We start from the raw sequence: 19,238 nt of genomic DNA, 5'->3' as shown, positions 1-19,238 counted from the left end.
GTGGGCTGAGTAGGCTTAAGTCTATATGTCCGGGCTTTTTAAAGGCCTGTTTTATCTGGACACAACTAGAATTTAAACGAGTTCAAATGGAAAATTTTCATCCCGCCTACCTATGATAACGTTTCCTACAGCCGAGATCTCGGCAACCGGGCCAGCCCGCTTTCTCATATGAACACGACGTAAATATAAACAGTAAATGTATTGCAAAGCAAGATCATAGGTAGGCGAGATGTCTCGCTAACAGGGCTCATATGAACAGGCCCTAAGGATCGCAATGATCGAGTACCATGCGCCCCGGATGAAGTCTTTACTTATTTTTATAAGATGAGTCAGGATCAACTGAAATCATTCTTTGGTGCAATTTTTTCTAAAGGAAGATTTTACATTCCTCCGACCATTCAACATTTCACAACTTCTTTTAAGAGGCATTAGAGTGGAATTGTGAGAAAAAATTATCTAACTGCAATACTTTCCATTTTCGAGAAATCTTGCAAGGGAAGTAATGAAACTTTTTCTTCTTTCTTTATATTTTAATGCATTCTGTTTAATGATTCAAACTGACATTCAGTTTTTTATGCAAATTGGCCAATATATACATCAAAGCTGTGTTAAGAGACTGAAACTCTAATAATTTGTAAGCGTTTTGAATATTTAAATCACGAACTTGTATTAATTTGTAGACATGTTTGACGATTATTATATTTGCGAGTTACGTCTTTAGTTTGGTTATATGTGGTTTACTACGATAAAATGTCCTATTCAAGAGAGTTGTAGCTGTGATGCGCTGTAAATGACGGATCATGGGTGTGCAAACAAAATCTAATTGCAGCTTCACCGCTTCTGAATTATAAAACAAGTCAGTTAGTTAAAATTTAAAAAGACTCAGAGTACTAGAAAAAGAAAATCTGAATGAATGAAAATAATTATAATAAATATGTCTTTAAAGTAAATGGTTTGAACCCAGGAGTATCGTTACTTGTTTGTAAATGTCGATCGTCCAGGTTAGTATAGTCCTGAGAAGGACTGTTTTTGTTGTTGTTGACTGACGTTTCGACAATCTTAGCGGTAGTCATCTTCATAGTCAAAATGTCTGAAGATGAAAATGTCTGAAAATGTTTCTGACTATGAAGATGACTACCGCTAAGGTTGTCGAAACGTCAGTCAACAACAAAAAAAAACAGTCCTTCTCAGGACTATACCAACCTGGACGATCGACATTTAAAAACATGTAAATATGTCTTTGTTGATTACGAGATCGTCACACCGTTCTTTTGTCGTCTTGATCTGTAGAGACAATTCCTCTAAACTGCGTTGACAGATTTCATTGTAGTATGTTCATTATTGGTTATTTGTAACTTATGTAGAGTAGTCAAGCTTTGTTATTCTATATCAAAGAGACTAACCACTCTGATTATTTGTTTATTAATAATTACAAAAATTCATTTATCTAATCTTGAAAACGGAGTTATTTAGTGGACAGTTTACATGGCATATACACGCAATAATGAACATTTTTATGAACACTATGCATCAATTTTTATGTTTTACACTTTCTTTACGATGGCAACATACATTTTTTTTAATTAAGTATGTACATCAAGCAGTTTATACTAAATTTTTATTAACTAAAAATACGTTGTTTAGTGCTATTAGGAGGTTCATAAAAAATCGAGGTAATCATGAAATAGTTTTTTCTTATTTATGTCTATATGATGAGCTTGCTGATAGTATAATAAACATTTCTCATAAAATACAAAATAATTCTTCAATTATTCATTTTTTTACATTTTCAGTATTATTATGACTTAAAGCATATTCCTATTAATAGACTTAGCTAGTTATAGGAAAACTGCAAAATATACATGACTAGCAGTTTCAAACATTTTTGTAATAATTTTGTGGTTATTTGAAAATTGATTTGCATTTTTTTCCAATTTTGTAGAGCATTATATGAATACATGGTCGATTTGATCGAATTTTGCATGTACAAAATGCCATTAGCAATAATGTTGAAATTATTCTTAAAACAAGCACTAATTTTCTATTAAACTTTAAAAGCGTTAGCGACTTGTCTAATGGCTGTATGTGAGCTGTCAAATCGTCATTTATAAAAGTGACGTCATGAAAAGCAACTAAACATTTCATCCATAGTATTATGTCACAAAATGAAAAAAAATATGTGTTACATGTTATGATATCATGCCAACTGTTTTTAGGTTAATAGGGATAATTCTTACCAGTCTTTATTGTATAATTGATGCGATTAAAAAATATTTTTCTCCAACATGTAAACACCGTTTGTTCTCTTTAAACTCATTACAACATCAATTGATTTTTGTTTTTGCATGACATAAACAATAGTTAAGTCTTATTCTGTTGCTTTATTTGACAAGCGTAACAAAAAAATTCTTTGCGAAAAGTGAACTCATTAATTGTGAATAATTTTAGAAAATAATACATTCTTTTTACGTTATGTTTGACTAACATATTAGTTATTGAAGCTGCATTTATGGTTGCATCATATCTACCAGTTCTGTCTTCAACAATGACAACAAAGTTCTCCATAAATTTTTAAGGAGTTCATTAATGGGATGTTCATTAATGTAACTCAGTCAAGTTTTTTTGTCATTATAGTGTCATTTGAAGAGCTGCTTCTTAAAAATATTTGTAAATACAATATCTTTAATAAACATTATAAATGCATCAAAATCAGTGAAAAAATGTACACATCTTTTTAAATTCTTTTGTTACAGCTCTATATTAACATTGCCATTGTTTATTTCTATTAAGGAAATGTCAAGTAAGTTGTTTGTAAATAATTAAGGGCTCTTTAGAATAGAGAAAGACAGAAAGAATTTGGAGGAGAATACAAAATTAGGTTTAGACAGCTTGTGGTCCTTCAAGACGTTTAAAAGCAGCCAGTGCTCTGAGACGCAAAACAGTAGAAAGAAGGTCAATTCACATCAGTCTCTTTGATTTTCCGGTCGTTGTTTCCTAATAGATTACGGGAAGAGATAAAACTTGAATGTATGTTACATGTATTCTTAAGCATACACCTACTGCAATGTGACAGTGACTATAATATATAGATATTGAGTCTTGTTCATATTTTAGCAAAATACGTTATACTATTAAGAAATTCCCTTCCGAAAGTAAGCCTTACCCCTAATAAGTGGCACCCTGCCATGGTCAAGTGGAACCCTGCCATGGTCAAGTGGCACCCTGCCGTGTTCAAGTGGCACCTAGCAATATTCAAGTAGCACTTAGCTTCCAATAAGTGGCACCTGAGTGCTTATTGTGTAACAAATGTGTATGTCTTAAAGAATAATGCAAATTCCTATGTGTCTCTAAATTGATAATTTTAATTAGCGTATGATTAGCTTCATAAGCGTTCAAAGTTCTGTGTCTGTATTTGTAGTCAGAAAGATAGCCATTGAGACGTACACACAATTGAGAATCTTGACTCAGACTATATTTAGCGATAGCAATCTCATTATATTTAGCGATAGCTAATTCTCGTATTAAATCATTATAATTATTTTCCAATCAAGCGAAGATTTATAAAAAAATGTCTGATTTTAGAAAAAATTTATTAAGCTATAACAGTAACTAAGCGGTCTTGCAGATAACAGATATGTTGTTTACACCTCCGGCAGAAAACAACAACCTCGATGTTGAAAGCCTAATTTTCAAGAACATGAGCACTTTTCCTATCACGTGCTATATCTGTTATGATTTTGCTAAAGAAAGACGCATATGTTATTCACTCAACACTCAACAATGAGTATGATTCAGTATCCTACAATGTGCGTTTCACATGTGCCTGTAATTAATTTGAGAAGCAAAGTCATATAAAAACATCAAACAAAATTAGAAGCACATGCAGCAAGTGGTGTTTTATTTCCATCCAGACGCAAATACACTTCTCAACAAGTATCAACAAAAACGTGCCAACAGAAGTCATTGGTTGTTAACAGCCACAACTAAGCTCAAGCCACAGTACAGGAAAAATGCAGGCATCAGTTCAATCAAAATCATCATGTGAATTAGTAGAGACTACAGCAATATACAATTTTGACAAAATTGCATAGAGAGCCAATATATTATTCTCTTGCCTTCAATGATGGCTTACCATAATGACAAAACTAAAACGTTTAAGGCAGTTCTATTAGATGCATGAGTTTCTAAATGGTTGGCTTTAACATAAGATACAGAAATACTGAAGATCTTGACGGGTCAAAAAATTGAGTTTTCTGAAACTCCTTCTCACGCAATGCCTCTGCAAAATGCAAAATTTACGGAGGTACAAATCAGACTGGTATAACTTGAAGTCAAAACACTCCTTAACAAGCTATGGGAGCTACTCTACAATGTATTCGCAAAAAATGGAGAAAATAATTTCTCCCATTCTTACTCGTCCATAAATGAATAGACCGTTCGTGTGGTTATTAAATTAAATTCTTCGAACACAAACTGCAATAAGTTCCATAACAATAGGCTGCTTTATGCTGAATAAAATGTTGAACACAACTTGTTGAACACAAGGCTGCCTTATGTTACCAATCAAAGCTAATTACGATAATTATTTAAAATTTCAGAGGAAAGAGAAGCTTTTTAAGTTTATATATGTTTCTTTAACATTAGGTCCTCGGAAATGTTGTTCACAATAATCCACCATTTTTTCCAAAATTTTATTCGAGTTGATAGTAATGATCGCAAATTCTTGATTTTCTCTGTGATGTCAGTATTTTCCTCTGAGGGATGTTTTGTCCTAAGTTTATCACAGTTAACACAGTAACCAAGATCAGAATATGTTTTAAATAGAGACTCAAAGTCTTTACCATCAAGAGTCCACACAAATGTGGTTTCATTTTTCCAATCGGTAGACTCAAACTTTTCTTTACAAACTTGTCTTGCAAGTTGAGTTTTACCATTGCCGAGATTACCAGTAATGTAGAAATATGTAAGTTCTTTATAGTAGTTTTCACATTTTTTATATTTTCCACAATTTTAATATAAAGCACCAAGTTTGTGTAAAGAATTGCCGACATCAACATGATCTGATCCTAATAATTTTTTTTGCATTTCCAGAGCTTCTTTATAGTAGTTTTCACTTTTTTTCATATTCTCGAGTTTTACTATAAAAAATACCAAGATTGTTTTAAGAATTAGAAACTTTAATATGATCTGGGCCTAATAACTTTGTTTACATTTCCAGAGCTTCTTTATAGTGGTGTTCACTTTTTTCATATTTTTCACAATTATAATATAAAGTACCAAGATTGTATAAAGATTCCGCGACATCAACATCATCTGATCCTAATAACTTTTTTCGCATTTCCAGAGCTCTTTTGTGAAATCCTCCATTTTTTTCATTCTCTCCAGCATGCTTATACAATAAACCAAGATTATTTAAAGAATTAGCGACATCAACATGATCCTTCCCTAATAACCTTTTTCGCATTTCCAGAGCTCTTTTTGTGATATTCTTCACTTTTTTCATTCTCTCCAGCATGCATATAAAATACACCAAGATTGTTTAAAGAATTAGCGACATCAACATGATCTGGCCCTAATAAATTTTTTCGCATTTCCAGAGCTTCATTATAGTAGTTTTCACTTTCTTTATATTTTCCACAGTTATAATAAAAAGCACCAAGTTTGTATAAAGAATCCGCGACATTAACATGATCTGATCCAAATAACTTTTTGGCATTTCCAGAGCTTCTTTATAGTAGCTTTCACTTTTTTCATATTTTTCAGTTTCTGCATATAAAATACAAAAATTGTATAAAGAATTAGCAACATGAACAAGATATGGGCCTAATAACTTTGCTTGCATTTCCAGAGCTTCTTTATAGTAGTGTTCACTTTTTTCATATTTTCCACAATTATATTATAAAGTACTCAGATTGTATAAAGAGCCCGCGACATCAACATGATCTGATCCTAATAACTTTTTTCGCATTTCCAGAGCTTCTTTATGGCAGTTTTCACTTTTTTCATATTCTCCAGTTTCAGTATACAAGTCACCAAGATTTTTTGAGGAATTAGAAACTTTAGCATGATATGGGCCTTGTAACTTTTTTCGCATTTCCAGAGCTTCTATATAGTAGTTTTGACTTTTTTCATATTTTTCACGATTATAATATAAAAGACCAAGATTGTGTAAAGAATCCGCGACATCAACATGATTTAGCCGTAAATAACTTTTTTCGAATTTTCAGAGCTTCTTTATAGTAGTTTTCACTTTTTTCATATTCTCCAGTTTTAGTATACAAGTTACCAAGATTTTTTAAAGATCTAGAAACTTCAATATGATCTGGTCCTAATAACTTTTTTCGCATTTTAAGAGCTTCTTTATGGCAGTTTTCACTTTTTTCATACTCTCCAGTGTTTGTATACAAAACACCAAGATTGTTTAAAGAAGTAGCAACTTTAACATGATCTGGGCCTAATAACTTTTTTCGCATTTCCAGAGCTTCTTTATAGTAATTTTCAATTTTTTCATATTTCACACATTTATAATATAAATAACCAAGATTGTATAAAGAATCAGCAACATCAACATGATCTGATCCTAATAACTTTTTTCGCATTTCCAGAGCTTCTTTATGGCAGTTTTCACTTTTTTCGTATTCTCCAGTTTCTGTATACAAAGCACCAAGATTGTTTAAAGAATTAGCAACTTCAACATGATCTGGGCCCAATAACTTTTTTCGCATTTCAAGAGCTTCTTTATGGCAGTTTTCACTTTTTTCATATTTTTCACAATTATAATATAAAGTACCAAGATTGTATAAAGAACACGCGACGTCAACATGCTCTAATCCTAATAACTTTTTTCGCATTTCCAGAGCTTCTTTATGGCAGTTTTCACTTTTTTCATATTCTAGAGTGTCTTCATATAAAATACCAAGATTGTTTAAAGAAGTAGCAACTTTAACATCATCTGATCCTAATAACTTTTTTCGCATTTCCAGAGCTCTTTTGTGATATTCTTCACTTTTTTCATTCTCTCCAGCATGCCTATACAATAAACCAAGATTATTTAAAGAATTAGCGACATCAACATGATCCTTCCCTAATAACTTTTTTCGCATTTCCAGAGCTCTTTTGTGATATTCTTCACTTTTTTCATTCTCTCCAGCATGCATATACAATACACCAAGATTATTTAAAGAATTAGCGACATCAACATGATCTGGCCCTAATAAATTTTTTCGCATTTCGAGAGCTTCTTTATAGTAGTTTTCACTTTTTTCATATTTTCCACAATCATCATTTAAAATACCAAGATTGTATAAAGAATTCGCGACATCAACATGATCCTTCCCTAATAACTTTTTTCGCATTTCCAGAGCTTCTTTATAGTAGTTTTCACTTTTTTCATATTTCCCACAACTACTATATAAATTACCAAGATTGTTTATAGAATTAGCAACTTCAACATGATCTGGCCCAAATAACTTTTTTCGCATTTCCAGAGCTTCTTTATAGTGGTTTTCACTTTTTTCATATTTCCCAGAATTACTATATAAAATACCAAGATTGTTTATAGAATTAGCAACTTCAACATGATCTGGCCCTAATAACTTTTTTTGCATTTCCAGAGCTTCTTTATAGTAGTTTTGACTTTTTTTATATTCTCCAATTATTTTATACAAACCACCAAGATCTTTGAAAGAATTAACAACTTTAACATGATCTGGGCCTAATAACTTCTTTCGCATTTCCAAAGCTTCTTTATAGTAGTTTGCACTTTTTTCATATTTTCCACAATTATAATAATAAAAACCAAGACTTTGTAAAGAATTCGCGACATCAACATGATCTGGCCCTAATAACTTTTTTCGCATTTCCAGAGCTTCTTTAAGGTAGTTTTCACTTTTTTCATATTTTCCACAATTATAATATAAAATACCAAGATTGCATAAAGAATTCGCGACATCAACATGATCTGGCCCTAATAACTTTTTTCGCATTTCCAGAGCTTCTTTATGGTAGTTTTCACTTTTTTCATATTCTCCAGTTTTAGTATACAAAATACCAAGACTGTTTAAAGAATCAGCAACTTTAACATGATCTGGGCCTAATAGCTTTTTTCGCATTTCCAGTGCTTCTTTATGGTAGTTTTCACTTGTTTCATATTTTCCACAATTATAATATAAAATACCAAGATTGCATAAAGAATCAGCGACTTCAACATGATCTGGCCCTAATAACTTTTTTCGCAATTCTAGAGCTTTTTTGTAAAACTCTTCACTTCTTTTGTATTCTCTTTTTTCAGAGTGTAAATTTCCAAGGATGTTTAAAGACTTAGCAACCACAATAGGATTAGATGATTTTTTCAAAAACTCCATAGCTGTCTCATTAAAGAAATTTGCTTGTTCATATTCCTGGTTGTAATAGTATATTCTACTTAGCTCAATAAAACACCAAGTTTTTTCATTAAAATTTGATTCACCTGTTTTTGACATTATTTTTTCTACTAGCTGATTCGCAAGGTTCAATTTTTTGAAATCTCGTAAAGCTCCTTCTAGAAATTTTAAAGCTTCCACAGAATTTAAGTCAACTTTTATCTTTGATAAATTCAACGTTAGAAATTTTTCAAGATGTGGAATCAATTTCACTTGATCTTTTCGGTCTTTAAAACTATGAAGTGCCTCAATAACTTGGGATAAAGCGTCCTCAAAAGTCGTGGAATTGCAATTGTGCTCCGTTTCATATTTTTTATGACTAAAACTGCGTTGATAAACAATCATTGCCTCATGAAAAACACGATGCAGACAAATGTCTTCATTTTCGGAATACGTAAACAAAGAGCAGTGTTCTAAAGCAAGACATATATCTTCGACAGACTGTGTGACATCAGTTGATTGAATGTATTTGACAATAATATCTCTTGGCAATGGATGAAACGAAAGCAGGGAAAAAAATTTAAAAACATTTGCCAGAATTAAAGAGTTTTGTGCATTTATTTCAACAGCTAAAACAGCTGCCTGTAGCATAGTTTTAGAATATTCTGTGTTGTCTTTTGCAAGAGTTTTGTCCATCTCTTCTTGCTTTCCAGAAGACAATTTTTCTAAATATTGTTTCCATGTGAAATTACAGTTGGCTTTGTTGACATTATCGACGTAATACCCGGCAGCAGCCAAAGCCAGCGGTTGACGATGTAACGTGTCTATTACGTCATTTAACAATTGAACATCGGCATTTTTATCTTCAGTGTAATGATTTAACAACTCAAAGCATTCTTTGTCATTCATCCCATGACTAATCGAAACGTGTCTACTCAACACTTCTTTGTGAGGTATACCTTCTGTATTTTGTACAGTTAATATAATTTGTCCGTTCATCCAGCCATGCTCGCCTATTTTAGGTAGTAATGGATGGATTTTGTTCGGCTGAGCAACGTTATCAACAATAATCCACCAGTTGCGCCATAAATTTATTCGGGTTAATAGTAATGATAGCAAGTTCTTAATTTTCTCTGTAATGGCAAGATTTTCTTCGGAGTATTGTTTTATTCTGAAGTTATCACAGTTTATACGGTAACAAAGATCAAGATAATTTTTAAAAAGAGACTCCTTGTCTTTACCATCAAGAGTCCACACAAACGTAGTTTGGTTTTGCCAATCAAACGACTCAAACTTTTCTTTACAAACTTGTCTTGCAAGTTGAGACTTACCACTGCCTGGGTTTCCAGAAATGTAGAAATATGTCAGCTCATTATTGTTATCATTCCTCAACTTTTTAAGATCTTCAATAATTTGATCCCGTAATGCAGTGCGCTCAACTACATAATGATTTGGTTTACACGGAAGAACAAGAAATGAATTAAATTTGTTTCGTTCAGTTTTCATGTAAATAATTTTGTCTTGGGAAAAGTTTAAATTTCTAAAAGATTTTTCTATTTTATCAACCAAGTCTTGAAATTCAATTTCCGACAGATTCCCTTGTTTTTCATGGATTATGGTGTTTCGAACTAATCGAAGATCATTGACAGAATCCCATATCTTCTTGTTACACATTTTTAGGCTGTGTCCTATTGCGTTTGAGTAAAGTATTGCATCAAATAATGTACTGCAATCCCAGCTACTCGTGTTTCCACTTTGGAAATTAGATTGAAGAATCGACTTGTTTGGTCGGCACCTTGTTAACTCTATATTGTAAAGTTTCTGACCACTACTGACTGTGTTATCCCATTCCCCGTACGCTGTTCTATTCCATTCTTGAATAAATAAGTCAGCAAGCTCCTTTCGAACCACATCTGTAATCATTTTGTAAAGATAATTCCAGTTTCTCTCTTCTTTTGATTCCATCTGTAAACGAAATATAATAATTTAAAGTATTTGCAATATCTCTTACGTAGCTCGATAGGAGGAAAAAAAAGTAATGCTCTATCTATAAAATACGCAACTTTTGTACAGCTAAGTTTTTATTTCTTAAAACAAGAATAATTCTTGGACAGTTTAGGATGATTAAATTTCAGGTTAAAATGAGGTTATTATTTTTGAAATTTTAATTTTTATGATACAACATTAATTTTGTCCTGGTAACCATGGACACCAAAATTTTTAGAAAGTACTCTTGGTTTCTGCTTCGAATGCTTGTTTCCAGTAGGTTTTTGAAACTGAAAGCACCATTAAAGGGAGGACTGGTCAATACCCTATTTGTTTTGAAAAAGTAAGTTATCGTGATAATGGACTTGTTTCTCAACTCTCATTGGGTTGTTCAGCTTAAATTTACACGTTTTCCATGTTATTTTAAATGTTAAATTGGTCAAACAACAAGTTAACGACAGTTGAAAGGCTTCATGTTTTGGCAATGAAAAAATTGTAGTGCACGAACAAGAATTTCTGTAATGTTGTAATCTTCTGAGTATGTTATCACCTATGAATATTCACTAATACAATGCACTTTACAACGTCATTAACTATGGTTGTGTCACAGTGGCAGGATGCATGCACAAGTTAGCCAGTTGTATATATATGCTTCGTGGTATACGAAGCAATAGAAAAATTTAAAAAACAATATTAAATCATTATATGCTTTCCATTCATAAAACAATTTCATATAGAATTATTCTCAAAAGAATACAATCATTAATTACAAATACTTCAAAATAGATTCTGGAGTTAGTCATGATAAATTTTGCTGCTTTTGATAGATGTATTACAAAAGGTAAAAAAAATTCTATAGTCTAGAAAAATCATTTTATCAAATTTCTCGAAACTGTGTTAATATCTAAGTGTTTTGCATAGTGTAACTTATTTAAAATACATAATAGTCAGAAAAACTAATGTCTAAATGTGATAGAGTAGCCTTTATTTTAACTGCTTGCGCAAAAAAATTGAAAAACTTAAAATCATATGTAAAATTTTGAGCTCTGATGCGCAATGCATCAAAACTTTGAAAAATGTAGCTAATAAGTATTCAGTACACCCCACAAAGTGGTTAAAGTGGACGTTTTTGTCTTTTACTTCCTTCTTGCCGCGTACTCCATTGTCAATGAAAATTGTTGCAAACTTCTCTGCAATGACCAATCTTTATAAGCAAAATGGTGATATATAACATACTTTGTAAAACTTGGAGATTATAATCAACTAATATAATGGAAATTTGAGTTTAGAAAGAATATTAGAAATGAAGTGAAAGATACAAATGATCGCCCGTCCGAAATCGCTCAAAACTTTATGTTGTAAGGAGCAAGCTAGTTAAAAAATAGGAAATGAAAAAAACACAAAGCTCAACAAAGATTTTCAAGCTACCAAATTAAAAGAGATTCTAAATAAATACCAACATCCCGAAGATTGTTAACAAATGTATGTGCTGAGAATAAATCAAAAATTATAGAAAACATTCAAGCCATATTTACTTTATAAGATAGATATAACAAAAAGAAAAATGAAATGTTTATCAGCTAGGTTTACTAGTAGCATCAGCAACAACGCCCAGAATATAAAACAATTCTAAACTTTAGAGCTCTTGCATCCAGGGGCAAAATTTAATGGAGGTATGGGGGGGGACTAACCCCCAAAAAATATTAACGTTGCAGAGCAACGATTGAGTTTGCAGGGCTAAATACAAAACCAAACACAAGAATTCGTGCGAAAAGTTATCCACATAATTTGAAAATATAGTTCAGTTTCAATTTAAGCTGGATTAGCACTTCACGGTGAGAAGTGAAAACGGTAAGCGGTAAACTGTACGCATCAAGTAAACTTTTCGTTTATAAATTTCCTCTTATTTGGAGGACATTTTAAAAACAAATATGCATCATCATCGCTAAACTTAGAACAAAAATATTAATGATGCCTTTGCACTTGAGAAGAAGAATGCAACTGCAAAAGCAGGAAAATAGCAAGGAGGAGAGTTTTACCTTCTTGTAGAAGAAATGAGATTATTAGACAGGGATTAGTACTACTTTGAATACTTCAGGTCGTCTGTATCGCAAATCGAAGAACGTTTGCAGCTTGTTGCTCCAAAATTACCAACTGTAGTGAATTACCATCGCTCTTTCGTTTGCTTTTAAGAAGTGTTTGTAAGTAAAATTATTGAAGGTTTTATATCTTAAGTGGAAACACCATACTATATCTTTATATCAGTAAACACAAACACTAAGATAAAGTTTGTTGTTTTAAATTGATTGAAGTTTTTCAGTAGCTAGTTTTTGTAGAGTTTATTTTACGAACAAGGAATATCAAGGATAAATGGTAAGTAAAAGCAATTGTTTAAACAAAAAAACCAGAAACTAACAAATGTGTAATTGTGATTGGTATTTATTGTGATTATAACAGAGAATTCCAAAGTTATCACCAACAAGAGAAAAAAATTAAGTGTTCTGCATGTAATAAAGAAATTTTCAATGATAATTTTTCTAAACATAATAATTCCACTCACAAAGGAAATGGCAAAACTATCAACATCGTTGATCCGTCAAAAAAAGACTTTCATTTGAGGCGTGCAATGTAAGTTAAAATTTGTTTTGAAATTCATAAAAGTACAGTAACAAAGGACTTGTTTTAAAAGTCTGTTTTAAACTAATGTTTATAAAAGTATGAAGTCATTAGAGTCAAGCAGCACCAGCTGCAACTAGATAACTGAAACAGCTGTCGTTGTGTGTGAAGAAAAAACAAAGAAGAGGTGGAGTCATGTGCTGTTTCAGAAAATCCGTTTACTATAGAAGACAACATGTCTGGTACACATGAAATAGCAGAATTTGAGGTAATGGTAGATGATAATATTAACGAAAAAGTTAATTATTTTTTGTGAGCTATTGGAGAACTATTATTTTTGGAAGACGACACTTCTGTTAACAGTCACGTCGTGGGATTTGGAGCAGTAGAAAATATTTGTTTGCTGAGTGATGAAAGTTCAAATGAAAAGGTAGACGTTAAGATTAAAGCATATAATACATACTTTATTAGTCTTTTGATTGTTCAGAATAAAAATACGAATCTTTTTTAATACGAAATTTTCAATTGTCATTTATTCATAAGTTATAAGAAGATTTTTATATTTAATTTACCACATGTGTCTTTTTTATAATGTCTTTATACGTTTAGGCTGCACAATACGAGAAATCATTAAGCTGTGATTCAGATAACAAAGAAGATATTAAATGGATCACTTGTGCAGGACAGTTAAGAATTCTATCACAACTTTTTCATCAGTGTGAGAATATTCTTAATGAAGTGATAATAGATGATGATATACACGTAAACGCGAAGCGCTTTTCAGAAAAAGTGAAGCACATAGCAAAAAAGTACAAGAGTTTTCTTGTGAAACTGGTATAAAATTGTTCACTTGTCATCAACAAAGCACAGCGAGATGAAATTGAAATTGGTTGCCCAGTTTTAGAGGAAAGCACTAAAATTACTTGTCATGATCCAAGCGAAAGGCCACGAGATATGAATGACGATCAAAGAAACTTTCTCTTGCAACAAGGACCCTGTCAACCTAGATTGAAGTCTTTTCCTGTAAATCAAACAAACGCCAAAAATATACCTAACAAATTTAACGCATCTTGGTACGACTCTTTCCCTCATCTTGAGTACAGTCAGTAGGCAAATAAAGCATATTGCTTTGTATACTCATTAATTCCAAGTGGAACCAGGACGAGAAAAATGGCACCCAGCATGGATAAATGGTGTACGATCATGGAAGAAAATGAGGAGCGTTGGTGCAAACAAAAGAGGAAAACTTCATAAACACTTCAGTAGCAAGTCGCTTCAAGCTGCTCTTGCAGATTTTACTCGTTTCTCAATGACATTTGGCCATATTGATGTACTAATGAATGCGAAAATGAAGGAATAACTGATCCAAGACAAAGCAGATGAAGTAGAGCACAAGGAAATTATTTTGATTCTTCTTTCTTCATTCTATTCTATGTCATAAATTTCATCTTCTGATGAATCCAACGATGATATTACTGACCTAGATAAAGCCAGTTTTTAAACAAAGGACGCTTTCGGGTTATTTACAGCAGACAGTTTGTCTTGAATTAAATAAAACCATGCGAACTGTGTTTCTTACATGGCGTCACAACATGCAATTGATACCACACCGCTTAGTAAAAAACATATATGGTAAATTTAGACTTTTAACAAAAATTTTACAAGATAGATTTAATGTAAATCAATTTAGTTTTTTTAATTTGTTCATTTCAAGAGTTGTTCTTTCAAATTGTACTAAACTCCTGTAAGGTTTATATGCACTTCAATAAACCATTCAGGCCAGCGATCACAAACTTATTCAGTAAAACATTCTCTAACGACCTCTGAGTCGTTTATGGGAACACTCGAGCATGTGCAACCCTCGACCTTCGGTCTCGGCCTTGCACTGATTTGCTCTCGAATTCTCTCAAAGGTCTCATCGGTTTGCTTAAGCCTGTGCAAACACAGTAAAGATGTTTTATTTCTTAAATAATGAACAGTCAAAAATTTATGTTTAGTTTATAAGCGGAGAGTAGAAAACATCTTATTTTTGAGAATAATATAGACTTGCTTGTCTTGGCAGTTATAAAAGTTTGTAATCAACATAATTTTATGTAGAAATATTATTCATTTTTTTGCCATGCTAAAATTATTAACTGTTATCATTAGCAATAGTTTTTAGTCAACAATAGCGTTTTCATCCTTATCATAATAAGTTTGTCCTTGAGAGCATGTGGTGCAGATTTTTATAAACTATATGGTTGATGTGTTACATATATGGCATTCGTTGTATAACCATGGTGAAATATATTTTGGTTGATAGGGTGATATTTTGCTGTTGTAGCATGTGCCAGCATTTTCAAGGAGCGACTTACTCAAGCTCCAACCTCACTTACAGATTTACACATTTATTCCATAACTTGAATTTGACTCCTTTATTGCTGCAGTAAAATTTTTACGAGCCTCTTTATCTTCCTTGGCTTCGTTTATTAGAATTCTGTCTCGCTCTGCAGCTGAAAGGCTCTTCATTAAATGTTTCGTTTGTTATTCATAAGTATTGTGATAAATTTTTTGTGCTTGGTTTTGAAGACACTGTATATCAACAAAATTCTCATTTAGTTTAAATTCAATTTGCAGCCTATCGTGTTGATTTACTTGATTATTCACAATTTCGGAACTTGTTACAATTGTATAGTCGGTCGGTGTTAGCGGAGACACCCCAAATGAGAACAAGCTTTTCGTAGAATTCGTACACTATTTTACCACATCCACTGCGGGTGCTTGACCAAACTGCTAATAAGAAACTTTGTTCTTTTAGCTTTACAACAATATGATTGTATTCCTTTGCAATCGAAGATTTCATACGAGCCTCCTCTTTCTTTATTCTTGCCTTTTCTTCATCGTTCATAATCTCATGCTCATCATCTAACAGTGGCATGTTTTGACTTACAGATCTGAACAAAGTTTTGTCCTTATCTGCAGGGGCGGATCTAGGGTATGTCAGATGAGTCACGCGACTGATTTTTGTAGTTCAAATATTTATTATCAAATTTAATGATTACAATTTTTTTGTGATCCCAAAATTCCCGTTCTGTAATCGTTGGAATTTCATCGTCAAAATTCTAATTTATCTATGAAAACTTATATAAACACCACCTTAGTAAACAGATCATAGATTTTAACATATCTGGAATTATATTAACTGGCTGACTGATAAGTGGGGTGGCTCGACTGGTTCGACCGATAACGGAGTGCAAGAACGCTTATTTAAGCTGTTAAGAATTTCTGGCGAACATTCTAGTATGAGCAGTAGATCAACACACCTTGACATTAAAAAGCGATACGGCCAGAGATTTGATTCTTTGTATGTATATCCTGCCTTCAGGTTCTAAATATTGTAATATTCTTTAAGAAAAGCATGGTTCTCATGCAATTCCTTATTTATGTAACAACGCCTTTCACATCGACTCTAATGATGAACCTTGTGGAGTATTAAAAATATTTATAGAATCAACATTAGCATTTTCTTTGTGACGTTTGATAACGTGATACATGGTGTTACAAGATGCACGAGTCTGGGCCACAATCGCTCAACGACATTTGTAAATCCTGTTTCATTAAATAAAATGCTAAGCAAAGATCTTCACGAATTCGTAGTTTTCGTAAATGCTTTTTTTAACAATAATAAGCATGTAAAGGTATCTGTGCCTGAAGATCATGTCAATTGCATAACTTAACTTTGCTAACAGTAAAAACATATAAACTTGTGGAAACAATGCTTCATGCTTTGTTTTGCCCTATATATTAATAAACGCCATTCGTGAATACGATTCATGAATTTAAGATCCTTAAGCATAAGCAATGTAGTCAGGTAAAATAAAATAATAATCAATGCAATAACCTATTCAGTTTTTTGTGTAAAAATATTTGTGTGGGCGATTGTTTGATAAATTTAAATAGTTGTAATGCCGAAAACAAAGACCCTTAACAACAATAATAAACACTTCAAAACAAAAGTCTATCCGAACATTATTTCAAAAAATGAATGCTTTCACAACTTTAAGATTTGAAAAAAATGTCAGGAATATGTGAAAGTTATACGCGCGTTCAAAATGATTAAGGTGTTAAAAAAAATTCAAAGCTTCCTAAACTTTGCTTTTAAAGTATGCATCATAAATTCATAATTATAAATACGTAGTCAAGTTCTATACAAAGCATACTGCATCGAATGTATGCTAATTTTTAAAATCACCAAATATCTCATTTCTTTGATTACGATTATAAGAAATTTCATGGTTATATTCATTTATAAATAGCGTTATTCACATTTGAAAAACAGTCCTTTAAGTAAAATTAAACGTAATTGCATTTACTGACAACAAAAACAACAAAAAAGCGACAAAAATCTATCAGAGAACAACACCGCAAAACAAATACAACCAGAGTAACTAAACCTCGAACGAAGCAAGTGCATGTGGATTTCAAAAGTCGGAACCAACTTTTATATTTCAAGTGACAGAATTAATCCTGAACATTTTTTGGTCGTTTGCGTTCGATTATTGCATAAATATTCTACTGAGACATAGTTCATCTTTGATTAAAATTTTATACATTTCGAAGAAGACGAACGCATCAATTGTTGCAACGTGTTGGAAGAGTTTATCGATTCTGTTTTATGGTTTAAAACAAAAGTAAGACCTGCGCCACTAACCTACATTACTTCCTAAATTAATTTTACAAAAATAACTAAGAAATGTGTCGAATGCGACCAAAATAACCTCACTAAAGTTTTTGACGTGATCAAGGATTTTTACAGCAGCAATAGACTGGTAATTAAAGTTTCAAAATCATAATAAATTTTTTGTAAGTATTTCTACAACGCACCTTAACAAGCGACACAGCCAGAGAGTTCTCCTTTTATATGTCTATCTTGTCTTCAGGTTTTAAATATTGTAATATTCAATAAGAAAAGCATGGTTCTCATGCACTTCCTAATATATGTAACAACGCCTTTCACATCGATTCTAATGATGAACCTTGTGGAGTATTAAAATATTTATAGAATCAACATTAGCATTATCTTTGTGACGTTTGATAACGTGATACATGGTGTTACAAGATGCACGAGTCTGGGCCACAATCGCTCAACGACATTTGTAAATCCTGTTTCATTAAATAAAATGCTAAGCAAAGAGCTTCACGAATTCGTAGTTTTCGTAAATGCTTTTTTTAACAATAATAAGCATGTAAAGGTATCTGTGCCTGAAGATCATGTCAACTGCATTACTTAACTTTGCTAACAGTAAAAACATATATACTTGTGGAAACAATGCTTTATGCTTTGTTTTGCAATATAATTTAATAAAAGCCATTCGTGAATACGATTCATGAATTTAAGATCCTTAAGCATAAGCAATGTAGTCAGGAAAGATAAAATAATATTCAATGCAATAACCTATTCAATTTTTTGTGTAAAAATATTTGTGTGGGTGATTGTTTGCTAAATTTGAATATTTGTAATGCCAAAAAAACACAGACCCTTAACAACAATAATAAACACTTCAAAACATAAAGTCTATCCGAACATTATTTCAATAAATGAATGCTTTCACAACTTTAAGATTTGAAAAAAATGTCAGGAATATGTAAAAGTTATGCGCGTGCTCAAAATGATTAAGGAGTTAAACAAAATGCAAAGCTTGCTAAATTTTGCATTTGAGATATGCATCATAAATTCATAATTATAAATACGTGGTCAATTGCTATACAAAGCATACTGCATCGAATGTATGCTGATGTTTAAAATGTCTCATTTCTTTGGTTACGATTATAACAAATTTCCTGATTATATTCATTTATGAGTAGCTTTATTCACATTTGAAAAACAGTCCGTTAAGTAAAATTTAACCAAGATTGGCATTTACTGACAAATGAAACAACTAGCTAGCGACAAAAATTTATCAAAGAACAACACCGCAAAATCAAAAAACCTTACTAGCCAAATCTCGAATGAAGAAAGTGCGTGTGGATTTTAAAAGTCAGAACTAAATCTTATCTTTCAAATTTACAAAAAGAATTCTACAATTTTTGGACGTCTGGGTTTGATGGTTGCTTAAATATTCCGTTCTTATAAAGTCTTTCATTACGTTTGATAACGTAAGACATGGTATTACAAGATGTGTCTGGGCTCCAGGCGCTCTATGACATTTGAAAATCTTGCTCATTTAATAAAAAGCTAAGCAAAGATCTTAACGAATTCATTGTTTTATGTAAATGAATATGTTTGAACGATGTCAA

At 32.0% G+C, this 19,238-nt stretch overlaps 1 protein-coding gene across 1 annotated transcript; it reads right to left on the bottom strand.

Annotated features, from left to right (window-relative positions):
* Positions 1-3,450: 3,450 nt before the first annotated feature.
* On the bottom strand, positions 3,451-17,971 carry LOC124448463. The gene is made up of 2 exons (XM_046999479.1): positions 17,826-17,971; positions 3,451-10,325 (listed from the first exon to the last, which is right to left on the bottom strand). The coding sequence occupies exon 2, from the start codon at positions 10,323-10,325 to the stop codon at positions 6,186-6,188; it is 4,140 nt and encodes a 1,379-aa protein (XP_046855435.1). The 5' UTR covers positions 17,826-17,971; the 3' UTR covers positions 3,451-6,185.
* Positions 17,972-19,238: the final 1,267 nt, after the last annotated feature.

Source organism: Xenia sp. Carnegie-2017, unplaced genomic scaffold (genome assembly GCF_021976095.1).
Source record: "Xenia sp. Carnegie-2017 unplaced genomic scaffold, XeniaSp_v1 HiC_scaffold_23, whole genome shotgun sequence".
Taxonomy (NCBI): Eukaryota; Metazoa; Cnidaria; class Anthozoa; order Malacalcyonacea; family Xeniidae; genus Xenia; species Xenia sp. Carnegie-2017.
This window is presented reverse-complemented; position numbering and strand designations above follow the sequence as displayed.